Source organism: Henckelia pumila, chromosome 1 (genome assembly GCF_033568475.1).
Source record: "Henckelia pumila isolate YLH828 chromosome 1, ASM3356847v2, whole genome shotgun sequence".
NCBI classification, from domain to species: domain Eukaryota; kingdom Viridiplantae; phylum Streptophyta; class Magnoliopsida; order Lamiales; family Gesneriaceae; genus Henckelia; species Henckelia pumila.
Genome location: NC_133120.1, coordinates 152,636,261 through 152,655,009, shown reverse-complemented (window position 1 = coordinate 152,655,009; position 18,749 = coordinate 152,636,261). Strand labels below are relative to the sequence as shown.

Below are 18,749 nucleotides of genomic sequence, written 5' to 3'. Positions count from 1 at the left end.
AACTTTCACAGGGGGTCCGAATGCAAAAACCCATAAAATAAGTAACTAATATTTAATTTGATATGTAACTTTTAATGTATTAGAAACGTTTCCATTATGTTCTTTAGATCCCTAGTTCCCCATATGACTTCAAACAAACCAACTGCAAATATTATTTCTAGAAAAATCATATTAGTTGTATAAATTCAAACAAAAAACAATCAAGAATTTGATTATTCAAAAGAAAATATGTCAGAGACTGCAGAAAATATAATATAGATATATAAAATCCAAGATGAAACTGCGGAAAATAATAAGAGGTAGGGAGGAAATGGACCCAATAATTGAATATACCAAGCGTTTCAAGTCCTCAAATAATATATCACATTTGTTTCGACAGTGGCCTACATTTTCATACGGGTACCGAAAAGTTCCCTATTTAAATTGATAGATAAATAAATATTTAAGCTGAGCAGGTAATGCTCAACTATCAATCCCTTTCATCTCTACCTAAACCATAACAAGAAAACATTAGGATGCTTCTTTCTCCAGCACAATCTGTTCAGATCTAAAAAGACCCAACTTCCAATTCGATACTATCAAATTATTTAAAATATAAATGCTGTCGGAGTAGAGTCCTGTAATTGCCATGTTGAATGTCCGTGGGAGGATGTAGTTTGAAAACATAGGAGACTGGCTTTGAAACCAATAGCGGCCTTTTGACAGTCACCACATCAAACAACTCCCCAAAGCTTGATTCATCAAATGGAAATGACTCTTTAAGAAAGAAGAAACACTCCCTGGCCATTGGTTCGACCTGATATATAGTGTAAGCTATAAGATATGGAAGTTCATTGCAAGCAGAAGTTTACCATATATATATATATATGTATCAGCACTATGTTTGGCAAAAGAACATACAACTTGAATTCCTTGTGTAGAACAGTTAAGAAGATTCAAACCAAGTCGTTAACATAGAATATTGCACCTAAGGTCCTAAGTGCTCCATTTTGTCCAATTAGCTTAAATTTGGTCGGATCACTCACTCGTAGATATTAGAACTCACCTATCTTTCCCAAAAATTACTAATGGTTGTGTGGATAGTGTTGACTAAATTAATCCTCTTTTCAGTTTGATGTCCCACATTGGCATGTATCAACATGATATCTTTATCCAGCGAGAAAGCTATAAGTTGAAAGGAGGTCCTAGCGAATCCGCATGGTAGAAAAAAAAGAATGATAAAATGTGGCTAATTGCTTTTTGATTGGTTATTTAGTTTAAACTGCCACAAATAACAAAATCACACATATAAGTTTTAGGTAGTGTTTGAGAGAGCTTCTAAGAAGCATTTCTCAGCTTTTCATTAACAAAATTTTGAAATTTTGTGAAATTTTGTTAACGAGAAGCTGAAAAGTGCTTCCTAGAAGCTCTCTCAAACACTACTTTAGAGCTGTTCCAATAAAGTTAGCCCCAATGCCATTTCATGATTCTCAAATGTCATCCGTGTAGATTCAATTTACATGCAAACACCATTCTACACTGATGGTCTTAGTTAAGAGAATGTTGTCAGCAGGAAGGGAAAAATAAAATATTATAATTAATTAGTTATCCTTTGGTAACTTCAAAAGAGAATAGACAGACTTCTTCCAATACCTGTATTTGTGAGAATCGAATATTGTTCATAGTCAGGATTACTTGCACTTCATGTAGAGCATCTGCCAATAACCGGATGGCCATATAAATGAAGAAATTTCGCATCAAATGTTTCTGTTCATCCCCATGTTCACTATCAATTCTAGGAAACCATAACACACATTTGATTTCATTCCAAGGAACTTCACTACACCCTGCTTTGAAAAGGATAGTCTCATTTGGGTGGCTAAGTCCACACAAAATGTTGGTCACCTTCAGAGATGGATTTAGAATGGAGGGATTTGTCTGAGATGTCGTGGAAATTATACGGGAAGCATGAATATACTGAGAAATATAAGAAGAAAAATGAAGATCTATATCATCTAATACTAGAATGCATCCTTCTGAAGAAGCAGGAAAATATTGCAGGAGAGATTCAACATCACTGCCTTCTTCCTCTTGCCAGTAAGAACTTGATTCATGATCTGTCATGGCTAATGAATCTGAATCATGAGAAAAGTAACAAGAAACTCCATTGCGGCATCCCTGCAAATACATCGAAATCAGTCAAATTTTACACCCTGGAGAAATAGAAAAGTAATTAAGAGTTGGATGGCACTTGGCAGTAAAGATCATCTGGAGAAATATATATGGTAGGACATGGAATGCAATTTGTTTAATAAACCGAACTTCTGATTTCGAGCCTCTTGATAGAGCATCTGAAATTAGAAATGAAGCTGTTGAATATCAGATAACTATTTAATTATTAGATGCAGTAGGATCTTATCCATACTTATCTCTTCTCTTCGAATTTAAAGAGTAGACTAGATGATTAAGGAGTTTGTTAACAAAGGAAACTCTATGAGATGCCGTGTATCTCTTGGACTTTTATTAGAATAAAGGATCAAATTTTCGTTCCCGCCCTTTGTCTCTATTTAATGACTGAAACATCAGAGAATGAAAGAGACCTGGAAAATTATCCTTTTCTTTCTCAACTAACACAAGTTACCCATTTTGTGGCTCAGAAGGGCCAAAATTACTATCCACAACAAGGTCATAGTTTGACAATCTGAAACCACTGTTTACACGGTCAATTTTAAAATTTTAATTATTAACTTCAGAATCTCGGTAGCATTGGTATAATGAACAGAAATAAAGAGCATCCAGGGAAGAGGATAGAAAATAAGCATTTACAAACCTAAGTATTATGCGTCCTACACACTACAGATAACCCATGTATCAAATGTTGACCACATTGTTCTCATATGATGCACTGATGAATGATAGAAAAAAATAAAAAACAAATAATAATGTTTTCATCAAGGGTAACTTTAAGGGGAAAAAATATACCTGCAAAGAGAAAAAGAATTTGCAAACAGGTTTTTTTGCGTGGAGCGAATGAGAAAACAAACAATGGCTTCCCCTATTGCACAAACCACTGGCAAAAAATCTACACATCGATACACCTGTGTCAACATACCGCCCATTCCCATAAGAAGGTACTTTCTGTTCGCTTGATACATCCTGGGCAAGCTGGATTCTCATCTACTTCACATGATAATGGCGGGTTGAGTAAGCACAAACAGCCAGTGGTAAGCAGATTCTATCCATTTCACATGAAAAAAGATAAGAATGAACAAAAAACCTTGAAAAGCAAAATTGTGATACCTCTTTGACGATAGATGCAAATGTTCTCGCCACAACATCTGTTTGAAAGTCCTTGGAATCAACAAAGGGTACAGCAGTACACCTCTGCGATTCACCCTCAAGATCAACTTGTTCATCATCAATATCAAAAGCATCAGTCTCTTCACTTTGCTCGCACTTAAGATGGCAAGCATGCCGAAATTCATATGGTTCGTAATAAGGGGGTAGATTGTTTGACATAAGCAACACCATCGGACGAAACCGATGCAAAGAATTAAGGATCTCGTCATCTGTAAATTAGGATGTTCAAGATAAGGTAAACAAAAACAATAACAAATAAAAAGATCGAAGGAGCTTATACATGTTTCTGTAACTAGACGAAGCGCAGGCATGACAAGATTGTGAAATGAGCACCATTCCTCCTCCAACTTTGAGATTGAAATTGTTTTATCCTCAACCTCATCAATCTTCCAGATGTCTTTTACCCGATCAAGCCGATATTTATCCTAGAGAAAAGAACAACACACAGGTTACATTGTTGTGATCTGTGAATCAAAACATCATCTGCTCGACGTTAAATATTTCAGCGCCTCTGTTTGGGAGAGAGAGAACATTCTATGAATCAGGTAAAATGTACCTTGAAGACACGCTGCCAAAATTCGTAGGCACAGAAGTTTCCCATGCAAAGCGCCTCTTTTTTACCTAGCCCGATGTTCTTATTGTCCCCATTATAATAATTAAAAGTGTACTCCAGGAACTGAAAAAAGTGTCCTCTTATTAAACTGGAATTTTTGAATAGATAAAAGACAAGAACCAACAGCAACAAGATAATACCCGATGTTCCCGCCCAAAAGGATGAAGAATCGGTAAAGGTTGTAGGTCCATCAATATACCAAACAGAATGCCTTCACGTAGCATTCCTTTGGCCCCGAATTTAAGAATGAGGACAGAAGCATTAAATGATAGAGAGAAACTGGCAAGCAATCTTCCATAAAATGTAGGCTCGTGACGGCCCCTGGAAGCCTTTTCCAAAGCATGCATGTGAACGAGTAAATCCAGAGCATCGTCAATAACATCGCGGTCTGGAGGATCCATAGCCTTCTGAAACAGTGCTGTAGTGAAGAAATAAAAGTGAAGATCCCCCTCTCATCAAGGGCCTGAAGGTGATAGTTAGGAACTCAACTATATTGGACCTAGTTAGTAAAGATGGTGGTTCCGACATGGTCCAAAATAAATTGGGCCAAGGTCATAATGTAACTATGAAGAAAATTCTAGAGGGAATGCCTTGGGGAAGAGGGCAAGGGATATATCATAGGTGGAAGTTGGTTAAATTAAGCATTCGCTTATTTTTCATTGTTGAGAATTTTACTATCCAAATTCCAAGGTTAAGGGAGAATGAGCTCTTGTACAGATATTATTCTTTCGGTTTAACGTACCGTTTCCATTCATGAAATATATTCCAACAGTGGTCATTATATTCTTTCTTGACTGCTATTTTAAAAAATTCAATAGCTAAATTTTGGTTGCAACAAGGATCCGAACTACCGGATAATCTGCGGGAAAGATGGCAACCATGCAGTTGGACACGAGGGTTGATGCATTGGAATATGCATTTGCTGGTGCGGAATATGGATTTGATGATGTTGAAGTTCCAGGATAATGTTAGGGCCTTAAGGAGTTACTGGAGACATTCCTGCGAAGAGGGGAAGAAGTGTAGCTAACGGCCTGAAGAAACATTGACACACAACAAGATTTCCACAACCAGTAGTCAGGAGTTCATCCACCAAGCCATAAAGAATCCCATAACCAACTATTGATGAGGAGGAAATGAAAAGCATGAAACAATGGCATCATAGTGATGAATCGAAACAAGCCGTAAGAGAGATCGAACCTAATTTCGGAGGAGTTGAATCCAACTGTGTGCTCTCAAAAGAGAAACTACACAACCAAAAAGGAAGCAAATTTTGGGGAGAAAATCTACAGACCGAATTACTACTAGGGAAGTGACGAAGGGGCAGATTATACTAAACAAATGACTAGAGTTGGAGACGAATATTAGAGGACAAAACCCATCATCCCTGGGCATCCAAATAAAATCAATGCAAGGCCATTTAACCAGTCAAGTGCCCTTGGAGGAGAGTGAAGAAGCTGAAGTTTTGTCGCAGTTGAGCATTAAAGCTAAGTAAAAATTGACAGGGATAAGTTTGGCCATTGCATGCATAAAGGTGCCACGTTGGGCTCAAATTAGACAACCCACAATCATCCTAAGTGTGGGTTGGGCCCGATGCCACGTACATGCATCGGCGACGGCGATCAAGCCAACCAAGAAGGGAAGGGAACGAAAGCTAGGTGGTCGTACTTTATAGAGAGTTATTATACTTTACATTCCCTAGTGATCAGCAGAAAGTCCACAACAAGCAACGGAACCCAACAAAGACAAGAAGTTAAGGCAAAAGGAACCACGAGTTGCAAAGGCCAATTATTCATGTTCTCGGAAGCAAAATTTGGGAGGAAAGGGTTATTGCCTCACTCAAGATTGCAGACAATTAGCAATGCAAGTATCATTTATATAAGAAGCGAAGTGCAGACAAAGAGGCATTTTATCATTTTTCTATATTTTTGCAGTGCATTTCATGAGTTTGTTGTTTTTTATGCGCTTGGGAAGAATCCACACACAGGTATGCTTGTAAAACTCCTTATTTTGGTACTAGACAATGGAGCAAGACACCATTATATTATAAGGTTTTCATCTAAGATAATGAGGATGCTATTTAAGGGAATGAACATAATTAGTGTTAAGGCTTTCAAATAATAATAAAAAAAATTTGTGATGTCTGATGTATTCTGTCATGTGTTGGGGAATTTAGGAGCTGGGTTGAAAATTATTAAGTTCCCTGGGGTATTTTTGGGTTTCACAAATGTCGGTGAGAATTAGAATATTGGAAAGACTGTCTTAGTGCCGGAACTTCGGTCGTGGCTCAATCAATTGTCACTAAAGTAATGGGTGTCGCTCTATGTGAAGACACCCTTGTCATTAACACCGGAGATTTTATAGGACCATGTCTAGTGGAGTGCTTCGGGCAGTTCCTTCTTCTGAAACTACAAAAGACACGGGGAAAAGATGTTCCGGCATTCGGAAGTTACCATCAATTGATAAGCACCACACATATATCATTGAGAACCTTACTAGACATCAAGCATCAAGATAGGTTGGTTGGATATTCTGACTCTACAGATATAGTTGTTTCAATGTTGTAGGGGAACTTAACAAAGCTCAAAGAGATTTAGTAGCTGCAGAAAATGAATATGTAATAAAAGTAACTTTGTTCCAGGGGCGTGGAGGCAGTATTAGGAGGACGTGGATATGTTGCAGGGTTAACATTGGAATGAGAGCAATTGGAGCACAAGCTAGACTGAACTAATTTCCCAAAAATAAGAACTGTTGTTGCAGGTGCTAGAACTGGAGTTCTCAATGCTGCAAGAAAAACCGTGGCAAAAACGCTAGGAGACACTGAAGTTGCTTATTTGACTAAGGAAGAGGTATGGGGAGAACAAAATATCCATCAATATCAAGAACACATGACATACAATAGCGAAATGCAACATTGGTACTTCGCGAGACGGAGTAGTCAAGTTGCATTCACATGGACACTGACCATGGTCCCAAGAATGAATCAGAAGCTGAAGCATGGGTTCTGGATCACTTCAGAGGCTGCAATGGGTCGAGCCAGCACTATACTGGCCTTCAACCTATGGCAATGAAGATCTTGAACTCATTGCAATACAACTTGTTAACTCCATCCTTGAGGATAAGGCTGATTTTCAAGATGGCAGTAACTTAAGGAACCTAAATCTGTTGGGTCTAGTTAGTAGTTAGTCAAAATGGTGGTTTGGCATGGGCCTAAATAAATTAGGCCAAGGTCATTATGTGACTCTGGATAATTCAAGTGAGAATGCCTTCGGAAAGTGAAATATAATAGGTGAAAGTTGGCGATAACTAAGAACTTTGTTATTTTTCATTGTTGAGAGTTTTACTAGCCAAGGCTAGGGGAGAGTGAAAACTCTTGCACAGAGATTATTCTCTAGTTTTAACATACAATTTCCATAAAAGAAATTATATTACAGCATCAGTCATTATATTTCATCTTGATCATTTTTTTGGCTAAGAATTGATAGTTAAATTGTAGTTGTCATACAGGCAAGAAACAAGCATGTTTTCCAGACAGCCAATGTTAAACAACAAGAGTGGGGAAGAAATATATTTATTCATATATTTACAAGTCTGATTGAGAAATATAAATAGAAGAGAAGGCTAACAACCTAAATCTGAGATCTACATTTAAGCATAGGAGTCTCTCACATTATTTAAACTTGATAAGATATCTCCTAATCCTATATAATTAACGATAAAGTTAAAACTTGAAAATTAAAATATCAATCCTATCTTCAACAGCCAAATGGCTGCTGTGTACAATATGATCGAGCACAAATTCAACAAAATAAACAAGGGGAATGGTGTTGATGGAAACCTTAATAACAGAATGGAATTAATTAATCAAAGAATTATAGATAAAATAAAACTATCATAACTTTTGATGCTATATTTGGTAGGTGATCTTTGATATGATGCAATTGTAAAGATGATTGCCACCTGACCCAAATGTCAGCTAAGATTGAAGCATAAAGTAGGACTTAAATGGGAATAAGGATTAGTTCAGCTGAATTGATTGGCATGAAAACCATTATAAGAAAAGATGCCAAATACAAGATACATGCATCCATGTGAAGGAACTGGAGGAACGAAGTCGACAAGAAGTTCTTAGCACAAACCGGTAACTAATGACAGGCTGAGAAAAGCAACAACGCAATATCTCAAGATTCTTATTTACACGCAAAAAATAACTTTTCTCAGAGATGTTCATGAACACGAAACATTCATATCAAATCACTTTCAATTGAACAACAAAGAGAGTCCCAAATGAAAATTACTTGCATTTCCATCCAGTAGAGCGTGTCTAAAACAGATGTTAAGGTTCCAGATGAGTAAATTTTGTAGTACTAATTTTTAGTCAACCAATTTAAGTCAACACACAGAAAAATTTAAAGTAGTCGACTAAAGTCAACACGTTCAATCTTAAGCAATCTCATCTACAACTCAGGTCGAAGAAATGGCAATTAAAGTTCCATATTTATATACAGAGTTCAATTAGAACCTTTAGGATCATTTATAGCTTTTGATTCAGCACAGCATATAAGAAGCACTTGTTGTCGTAGTGATAACGTCAGTATAGCAGGGGACTCAAAATCATCCAGTTGACCAAAAAATGACCCTGTTACCAAGCGGTACACATGACCATCACAAGTCCGACCAGTTCTTCCCTTTCGCTGATCAGCCTGTAACATTTAATTAACAATCTCATGTACAATTACTAAAAACCAACCACATTTCATGCAATACCTGTGATTTAGAAACCCAGACAAGCTCAGCTGAGTCTGTCTTCCTATTATTGTCCCAGCAAATTTGCAGGGAACGGCAGGAATCAATGACATATCCGACTTTCGGTATGGTAACTGAAGATTCAGCAATATTTGTGGCCAGTATTATCTGCACAGATGATTATGGTTTATCTCAATGACATAAAATCCTTGCATATAAGTTTAGAGAAGTCTGCAGGATATATCAAGTGACCTATCTATTTAACATTACCGCCATCATAGTCACATGACCTTGGACAAAATAAAGGAAAGATCATGTTACCTTGCGATGTGACTTCCAGATTCTCATTGCTTTGAGAGCTTGTTCCGTGTCAACACTACTATGCAAAATGTGGACCTTGAAAAGGTCACTGAAGGGCTTTAAGATGAACCACTGTTGCTCTAGTGCATAGTACGTTGGAAGAAAGACCAAAATACTCTTTTCTATATCTGCCTCATTATTGTGAATTTGCAATACCAAGTTGTGTATTAACTTGTGCACTTCAGGCTTGAAATCGGCCATGGCCATCATTGGGCTTGATCCAGAGCAGTATTCCAATGAAAGATTCTCAGATTTCATTCCAAGAAGCTCCACAATCTATAAGACAGACAGTTCATATCACTGGAATCATACAGATAACAAGAACTACATAGAAATTCAAAAGGCTGAAGTTTGACGTATTCTTCCTTCTTACGTACAGCACCAACTTGATTTTTGCAACAGAAAACTCAATTACAATAACATTGTTGAATGAAAAAGATATTCAAAACTGTTATTTACAGGGCAGTCCAGCATAAGTATCCTACAACATTGGTAATTTCGTTCATTGTTCAGTTTGGTAATGATCTGGGATGCCATTTATATCTAAAAGAGTTGCTTATCCTTGAGTTATAAGGAGAGGGGGGGGGGATAGGATATAACCATCAACCAATTGTGTGGGCACATGGAATTCAATTGTGTTTTAGTGCATAAACACCCATATCAATATAGAAACAAGATTCTGGATTTGTTTAAAGCAACTGATCATCTGTAAATGTGATGGAACATAGAAATGCAACTTAACAGCTTCAAAAATAAAATGAGATACTGCAGCACAAGCTATCTATTTGCAAGTTACTGCATTAAAGATACATGAATGTTCCCATCAACAAATGTTAGACTTGTCCTACAAAAAAAGAGTTGACTTGTCCTACAAAACAAGAGTTATTGAATAAATAAAAATAAATGAGTTATTGAAACCAACTGTGCCTTGGTGCATTGGCAAATCATTAACTCCAATTCTGAGTTCATGCATTTCAAACTTTTGGACCTTGTGTGGATATAACCATCAACCAATTGTGTGGGCACATGGAATTCAATTGTGTTTTAGTGCATAAACACCCATATCAATATAGAAACAAGATTCTGGGTTTGTTTAAAGCAACTGATCATCTGTAAATGTGCTGGAACATAGAAATGCAACTTAACAGCTTCAAAAATAAAATGAGATACTGCAGCACAAGCTATCTATTTGTGAGTTACTGCATTAAAGATATATGAATGTTCCCATCAACAAATGTTAGACTTGTCCTACAAAAAAAGAGTTGACTTGTCCTACAAAACAAGAGTTATTGAATAAATAAAAATAAATGAGTTATTGAAACCAACTGTGCCTTGGTGCATTGGCAAATCATTAACTCCAATTCTGAGTTCATGCGTTTCAAACTTTTGGACCTTGAAAATATCAGCAAGTTACTTGTCAAAAAAAATTTCAGTGAGTTACTTGTGTGTTTTAAGACATGTGACCCAACTTTAAAAGAGAATAGGAGAAGTGTTTTTTTAACATGTTACTCATCAACCAATGCTTCAAGAGACAACATGACATGGACAGGTAATATGAGCACTTCAAAATGCAATACCTGCTCAAGGTAGGACACTTTGTGCTGAAATATGGTGGCCTTCCCAGATCCAGGAGGAATTGCCAACACTTCTACTCTTTCACCCCTACCGAGATCCCTGAAGTATTCTCGATATCGTGAAATATCAGCGGTAGCAGACATCAAAACCAACCTAAAACATCAAGAATCTGCTCAGAATCTCAAACTAGAGTCAGTTAAATAATGATATGCTCATGTGCCACGTGATAGTCTTAAAGGAATTGCACGAAGTCTGTCTAAAATAGTAATTAACCTTAAGTCACTGTTTTTAAGCAAAAACTGTTTAACACAAACAAGAACGAGATCAGACTCCACAGATCTTTCATGAACTTCATCAAGAACTATAACTTTATACTTGAGTGCTTTCAGTCCCTTCTCCAGCATTTCATCCAGCAAAACCCCAGCAGTTTTGAAGATGATCTTAGAGCTGACAATCACATGAGGCAGTGACATTATAATCTCAGCCACTATAATAGCCGGGCACAAAAATTACTTCAAAAAACATAACAATATTACATGAGAATCCACAAAAAAGTAAAAATTATAGAAACCAAGGGCTGGAGCTACATACAGGAATCAAAGGATGACAGATGATTCATATTGAATTGATGTTATAATTTTTGCAATATCTATCAAATGATATAAAAAAGATGAAATCTATATATCAATATATTCTTCTCCTCAAAAACCACAGAGATTCATGTTCTTGGTGATGTAGCCTATTTATTCCTCTGAAAACCTGCTAATTGATGAGTTTCTAGTTCACCTACAGGTCAGCAGCCTGCATGCTGAGCAGGCAAAAAGTCATCAAAGGGTATTTTCAATACAGCCATAAGGATAAAAACTGTAGGATAAATTATGAGATGGGTACCAAGACCATGCCAATTATCTTGACATGTAGTGTTAGATTGCTCCTGTACAAATTGGCAATACCAATCATATCCATACAGGAAAATAAGCAGGGCATGGACTATGTTGACAATAGAGTTCAGATTTTATCAGGTCTTCTCGAAACGAGGAAAAAGAAAAAGACTAGAAAATTCATTAAAAACATCAATATTGATCATTCAAACAAGTTGTGTTGCAAACACACATGATATATAATACTATGAGGTTCCGAGTCTGACAAGAATATGACTTGTAAATATATATATCTAGGATTCTAGACAAGTGACATCACGAGCATATCAACTTGTAAATGGTTCAAGTCCAGAGTTCTAAATGGCGGTCGAGGCTACCGCCTATGCGGTAGGCGGCCCTCGACCGCTCCGCCTTTGTCTAAGGCGGTCCGAGGCCATCTGGCGGACGAGGCGGACAATCGGCCGTCGAGACGGTTAATGATTTTAAAATCACAGTCAACTATCAAAGTCAAAAAATTTTAAAAATCAGTCAAAATCAATCAATTTTTTAAAAAAACCTTAGATACAATAACAACATCTCACATTCTCTTTTGATTACTTTTGGTTTCGAGTGTCCTCCACCATTAGTCACCACCTGCCTCAAACAGTCTCCCTTTCGTTGCTGCCACCATCGCCCATCAACCACCACCTTAATTATCTTGTTAGTTTGCGTTTATATATTTATTTGCACTTTGTCTGGATCGTATTATATTGTATGAAGCTTCTTTATGGATAAACATTATTTAGTTACATATATTAAACACAAAATTATGACTATTTGTTATTACATTACATGATTACATATAATTATCTATAAAAAACTGCTAAAAAAATTCAACCGCCTAAGCGGCCGAGACGGTAGGCGGTCGCTGACCGCCCCGCCACCCCCTCCCGCCATTTACAACATTGTTCAGGTCAACAGAATATTAAGCTCTTAATTTAAAGCGATATCTTATTGTTTAAAAGTAGACATCAATGTGCGTGATCAACCATGGATTTTATTTTAAACACAATCACAAGATTTTTCATGCTTGAAAGCGTGAATCTTTTGGAGGAAGAAAGCTCAAAACTTGGCATCAAAATATCATTATTGAAACTTTTCTTGATGGGTGTTTCCCAACAGAAAGCAGGAAAGCAGCTCACTTGACAACTGACAATATGCGCTAACAGTTTTTCCCCCTTGTTTGGGGTGTGTAAAGTGGGGGATGAGGGGTGGTGTGGTGTGGTGTGGTTTTGCTGTATGGATTGCAATTAGTTAGGCTGACACGTTAATGGTGCACCACCAACCTAGCTGATAAGACCCTGGAGTGACCAATGTGGTACCCTATTTCTCCACCTACTTCACAATTACGAGCCCTTGCCACCATTCTAGCAACAGCTACAACAGCAAATCTCCTTGGTTGAGTACAAAGTATGGGCTCCATATTTGCTTCCAGCAAGAACTGAGGGACTTGCGAACTCTTACCTAAAATGGTGGCAATAATTTGGGAACATTAGATTCCAGTGACAACAAATCATAACCAATTTTCCATAAAGATGGCAACCGGAGGGAATCAATATATTATCAACAAGCATGCAATACAACTCAGGGGAACAGCGTCATGAAATTAAACTGGGTAAAAATTTTCGTCTGCAATTCAAGCGATCATCTAATAGTAGCAAGTAGTCATACACTAACACAGTAATCAATAGTGCTGAAACATAATCCGCTTGAAAGAAACCAAAAAACGTATTCCTCTGAACTTTTAATGTGCAGAGTAGTTGGTGCGAAATAAAAGCTGGTAAAAGAATTACCGCAACCGGTTTCGCCAACTATGAGAGTGACACGATTCTCCATAATCTTGTCGATGATTTTGCTTCTCATAGCCATGATCGGAAGACCGGAAAAATTGTCTGCCGTGGAAGAAGATGCAGACGAGAACGTCGGAGATGACGTCATTATGCCGTTGTGCACAGGACTAAAACCCTAAACAATGGAAGCGGAGCAGAGACGTACGGTCGCTCTACTGCACAAACCACCTCACTCTTCGTCCTCTATTTTTGAATGACCAGAGTCAGCGTCAAACTCAACCATTTACCAATAGGACATTCAGGTCATGTTCTTTTTTTCAAAAAATATTATCCCATCTTTTTTATTTTTATATATATATATTATTATTATATATATTTAGAACACGTATCAAATGGTTAGTCTGAATAAAAATGCTAGATTGAAAGTAAAGAACGCAAAGAACGCAGATTTATTTAGTGTTTTAAAAAACGAGAAAAAGCACGGCTTAAGTGTGAATCGTGAGCATAAGTTTGAAAAAAAAAAAGAGGCCATCCCTTCTGTTGACTATATTGAAAGTAAAGAACGCAGATTTATTTAGTGTTCTAAAAAACGAGAAAAAGAACTGCTTAAGCGTGAATCGTGAGCATAAGTGTGAAAAAAAAGAGGTCATCCCTTCTGTTGACTATATTAAACGTGAAAAACATAATTCTTTAAAATAATATAAAATTTAAATTTATGTAAATAATAATTTAATAATATAAATTTTTTAGAAATAATTTTAAAAGCATCAAAATTAAATTTGTTTGATATTTTCTTTCTTTGCAACTAAGAGATGAAACTTGACTTAGCAAAAAACAAAACAAAACAAAAAATACTTTAGGTAATTCGTTGATTTTAGTCTTATATTTTTTATAAATTGAAAATTTATGTATTTATTCTTAAAATCTTTAAATTTATATGTTATTTATTCTATTATTAACTTAATATAATTAAAATTATATTAAAAATGATGTCTTTCACGCGTAAGCCTGTTCTAAACTCGCTTAAGCTTGTGAAGCTTGATCGTCACGTTTTGTCATGCTTTGCGCTTTTCAGAATCTCGCTTATATGTCATCCCGTTTTCCACTGATGGAAGTAGAGGTGTAAACGAATCGAGCCAGTTCGCAAGATTTTTGAGCCGGCTCGATAATATTTGATTCGTATTCGAACTTATCGAACTCGAGCCGAGTCCGAACATGTTAGAACTTTTTTTTGAGTCGAGCTCGAGCCAAAATTATTTAGTTCGAATAGTTCATGAGTCTTAATATTTTATTAATATAATATAAATATATATATATTTCGAACCTTTTCGAACATTTCGAGCTTTTTGAATCATAATATACGAGCAATAGTTCACGAATAGGTTTGAATATTTCGAGTCGAACTCGAGCCAAAATAGTTGAATTTTTGAGCTTTGAATCGAGTTCGAACTCAAATATACTTCGAGCCAAATTCGAATCTTAAATTTTTACCATGGTTCAGCTCGATTTGATTCGTTTTCACCTCTAGATGGAAGGATATACTAGAAAACCTTGATTACAACATTGCAACACCCAACTCCAAGATTAGACTCATCCCAACTGTCTATCCCAGAACTTCTAGATTGCTAGAAGACTTTGAATATTACAACTTCTTGTAATATCTCACTTTATTTTTAGACTTAAACACTGTCAAAACTGAAACTCCTAGACTTCAATAAAATACAAATCAGTCCTTGACCGATAAATTACAACACCTCGAATGATCTTTTTACAAAAAATATTACAACTCAAAGCTTAGCACAATATGATCTTCAATGATTTGACAGAGACTCTATACGTGTGCTTGAATTCTCTGACTCAATATGATTCTTCTAAGTAAGCTTAAATCTTTGAAAGATAACTTTAGTTGACTTAATAAGAGAGAAGAATTATTTTCGAGCTAGGATCTTTCTCAACTGGTCTTTCCCCTTATTTTTAGATCAGAATGCAATGGTAAAATAATTCAAAAAACTCCGTACAATAAAAACCCGTTGCCTTGTGTTTTCCCAACGTTAACAATCTCCGAAATCTGTACTAAAATGGTTGTGCACCTGCACATTCTGCTTTGCTATAGTGTACAATAAACTTTATCTAAAGGTTGTTGGTTTCGACTGATTGTCTTTCTCTACTGATTGTACAACTTCAGTTTCAGTTAAGCTCAATTCGGTTTCCTTGACTAGTTTAGTTTAGATAGTTCAATTTAGTTGAATTTTACGTCTAATTGAGCTTATCTTTAGTTAAGTTCTTTTTCAGTTATGCTCTTGCGTGGTTGAATTCAGTTGATTTTCTTGAGTTCTAAGTGTCCGGCGAAGTAACTTGTCCAACGATATTTCCAATTGAGTTCATGGACACAATCAATTACCATTTTCAGTTATGTCAACTTGATTTCAGCATGAAACTTGTACAATTGAGAGCTCATCCATGTCCAGTTTAGGTAACTCAGTATAGTCTTCTTTGATTATTTTGTTTAACACCAAAAATTAATATTTGAATCCAAAAACAAGTTTAAGATTTACAATATTCGGCTTATTAGATTATGACCATGTTCGTTATTAGTAAGCTCTTAAATGAAAAAAATAATAGTTTTGATATTTGACTTATAGGATTTACATATTTACTCAAGAAAAATAGATAAAAGAATCTATAAATTTATTTATTAGAATAAAATTAAAAAATTTAATAAGAATATTATATTTTTCTCTAAATATAAAATTTAGTTTTTAATGAAATTATTAAATATCTAAATTTATAATTTATATTTATTAAGTTTGTTTAAATTCGATAAAAGTTCGAATAAGTTAGTGAGCCATGAATATATTCGTTAAATAAATCTCAAATGATAGACTCGTAATAATTATATTTTTGTTATCATAGTCCACATTGATAAACTCATAACAATGATTTGACAGAGACTCTATACGTGTGCTTGAATTCTCTGACTCAATATGATTCTTCTAAGTAAGCTTAAATCTTTGAAAGATAACTTTAGTTGACTTAATAAGAGAGAAGAATTATTTTCGAGCTAGGATCTTTCTCAACTGGTCTTTCCCCTTATTTTTAGATCAGAATGCAATGGTAAAATAATTCAAAAAACTCCGTACAATAAAAACCCGTTGCCTTGTGTTTTCCCAACGTTAACAATCTCCGAAATTTGTACTAAAATGGTTGTGCACCTGCACATTCTGCTTTGCTATAGTGTACAATAAACTTTATCTAAAGGTTGTTGGTTTCGACTGATTGTCTTTCTCTACTGATTGTACAACTTCAGTTTCAGTTAAGCTCAATTCGGTTTCCTTGACTGGTTTAGTTTAGATAGTTCAATTTAGTTGAATTTTACGTCTAATTGAGCTTATCTTTAGTTAAGTTCTTTTTCAGTTATGCTCTTGCGTGGTTGAATTCAGTTGATTTTCTTGAGTTCTAAGTGTCCGGTGAAGTAACTTGTCCAACGATATTTCCAATTGAGTTCATGGACACAATCAGTTACCATTTTCAGTTATGTCAACTTGATTTCAGCATGAAACTTGTACAATTGAGAGCTCATCCATGTCCAGTTTAGGTAACTCAGTATAGTCTTCTTTGATTATTTTGTTTAACACCAATAATTAATATTTGAATCCCAAAACAAGTTTAAGATTTACAATATTCGGCTTATTAGATTATGACCATGTTCGTTATTAGTAAGCTCTTAAATGAAAAAAATAATAATTTTGATATTTGACTTATAGAATTTACATATTTACTCAAGAAAAATAGATAAAAGAATCTATAAATTTATTTATTAGAATAAAATTAAAAAATTTAATAAGAATATTATATTTTTCTCTAAATATAAAATTTAGTTTTTAATGAAATTATTAAATATCTAAATTTATAATTTATATTTATTAAGTTTGTTTAAATTCGATAAAAGTTCGAATAAGTTAGTGAGCCATGAATATATTCGTTAAATAAATCTCAAATGATAGACTCGTAATAATTATATTTTTGTTATCATAGTCCACATTGATAAACTCGTAACAATGATTTGACAGAGACTCTATATGTGTGCTTGAATTCTTTGACTCAATATGATTCTTCTAAGTAAGCTTAAATCTTTGAAAGATAACTTTAGTTGACTTAATAAGAGAGAAGAATTATTTTCGAGCTAGGATCTTTCTCAACTGGTCTTTCCCCTTATTTTTAGATCAGAATGCAATGGAAAAATAATTCAAAAAACTCCGTACAATAAAAACCCGTTGCCTTGTGTTTTCCCAACGTTAACAATCTCCGAAATCTGTACTAAAAAGGTTGTGCACCTGCACATTCTGCTTTGCTATAGTGTACAATAAACTTTATCTAAAGGTTGTTGGTTTCGACTGATTGTCTTTCTCTACTGATTGTACAACTTCAGTTTCAGTTAAGCTCAATTCGGTTTCTTTGACTAGTTTAGTTTAGATAGTTCAATTTAGTTGAATTTTACGTCTAATTGAGCTTATCTTTAGTTAAGTTCTTTTTCAGTTATGCTCTTGCGTGGTTGAATTTAGTTGATTTTCTTGAGTTCTAAGTGTCCGGCGAAGTAAATTGTCCAACGATATTTCCAATTGAGTTCATGGACACAATCAGTTACCATTTTCAGTTATGTCAACTTGATTTCAGCATGAAACTTGTACAATTGAGAGCTCATCCATGTCCAGTTTAGGTAACTCATTATAGTCTCTTTGATTATTTTGTTTAACACCAAAAATTAATATTTGAATCCCAACACAAGTTTAAGATTTACAATATTCGGCTTATTAGATTGTGACCATGTTCGTTATTAGTAAGCTCTTAAATGAAAAAAATAATAGTTTTGATATTTGACTTATAGAATTTACATATTTACTCAAGAAAAATAGATAAAAGAATCTATAAATTTATTTATTAGAATAAAATTAAAAATTTTAATAAGAATATTATATTTTTCTCTAAATATAAAATTTAGTTTTTAATGAAATTATTAAATATCTAAATTTATAATTTATATTTATTAAGTTTGTTTAAACTCGATAAAAGTTCGAATAAGTTAGTGAGCCATGAATATATTCGTTAAATAAATCTCAAATGATAGACTCGTAATAATTATATTTTTGTTTTCATAGTCCACATGTTCTCGTTTTTAATATGCTTAATTGATGCATTTTTGTGTTATTTTATAGTAAGAGCAAGTTTTATGATTTTAGAGGAAATTTGGACTAAAAAGATGATTTTTATCACATTTGAAGTTGCCCGAGATAAACTTTTGAAAGAATGACCAAAACAGAAGAAGTTTTGAAGCAAGGTTTGGTCACGCTCTCCGGGAGAATTGAAACAATCAAACCATAATAGGATTTGACATAAGACATGGGCACGCCA

The 18,749-nt window shown here is 34.9% G+C and overlaps 1 protein-coding gene across 2 annotated transcripts; it reads right to left on the bottom strand.

Moving 5' to 3' along the window:
• Positions 1 to 311: 311 nt before the first annotated feature.
• Positions 312 to 13,612, bottom strand: LOC140875694 (DExH-box ATP-dependent RNA helicase DExH8). 2 transcript variants are annotated; one of them, XM_073279464.1, is made up of 14 exons: positions 13,344 to 13,612; positions 12,837 to 13,014; positions 10,904 to 11,077; positions 10,633 to 10,783; positions 9,017 to 9,331; positions 8,717 to 8,863; positions 8,472 to 8,652; positions 4,093 to 4,370; positions 3,896 to 4,015; positions 3,620 to 3,764; positions 3,280 to 3,548; positions 2,962 to 3,156; positions 1,633 to 2,157; positions 312 to 796 (listed from the first exon to the last, which is right to left on the bottom strand). In XM_073279464.1, the coding sequence occupies exons 1-14, from the start codon at positions 13,486 to 13,488 to the stop codon at positions 584 to 586; spliced, it is 3,036 nt and encodes a 1,011-aa protein (XP_073135565.1). In that variant the 5' UTR covers positions 13,489 to 13,612; the 3' UTR covers positions 312 to 583. The 2 variants fall into 2 exon arrangements, with proteins under 2 accessions (XP_073135565.1, XP_073135566.1); XM_073279465.1 differs by lacking the exons at positions 12,837 to 13,014; positions 13,344 to 13,612 and adding an exon at positions 12,093 to 12,804.
• Between the last annotated feature and the right edge of the window lie 5,137 nt (positions 13,613 to 18,749).

Bases quoted from the DNA above. Each gene is read 5' to 3' on its own strand.
- LOC140875694 (XM_073279464.1), bottom strand. From the start codon at position 13,488: ATGACGTCATCTCCGACGTTCTCGTCTGCATCTTCTTCCACGGCAGAC. The intron at 11,078-12,836 runs GTTGGTGGTGCA...TGTGATTGTCAG, and splicing joins TCCAGGGTCTTATCAGCTAG to CTCTAAGATCATCTTCAAAA. The intron at 8,864-9,016 runs GTAACATGATCT...TCATCTGTGCAG, and splicing joins TCTGGAAGTCACATCGCAAG to ATAATACTGGCCACAAATAT.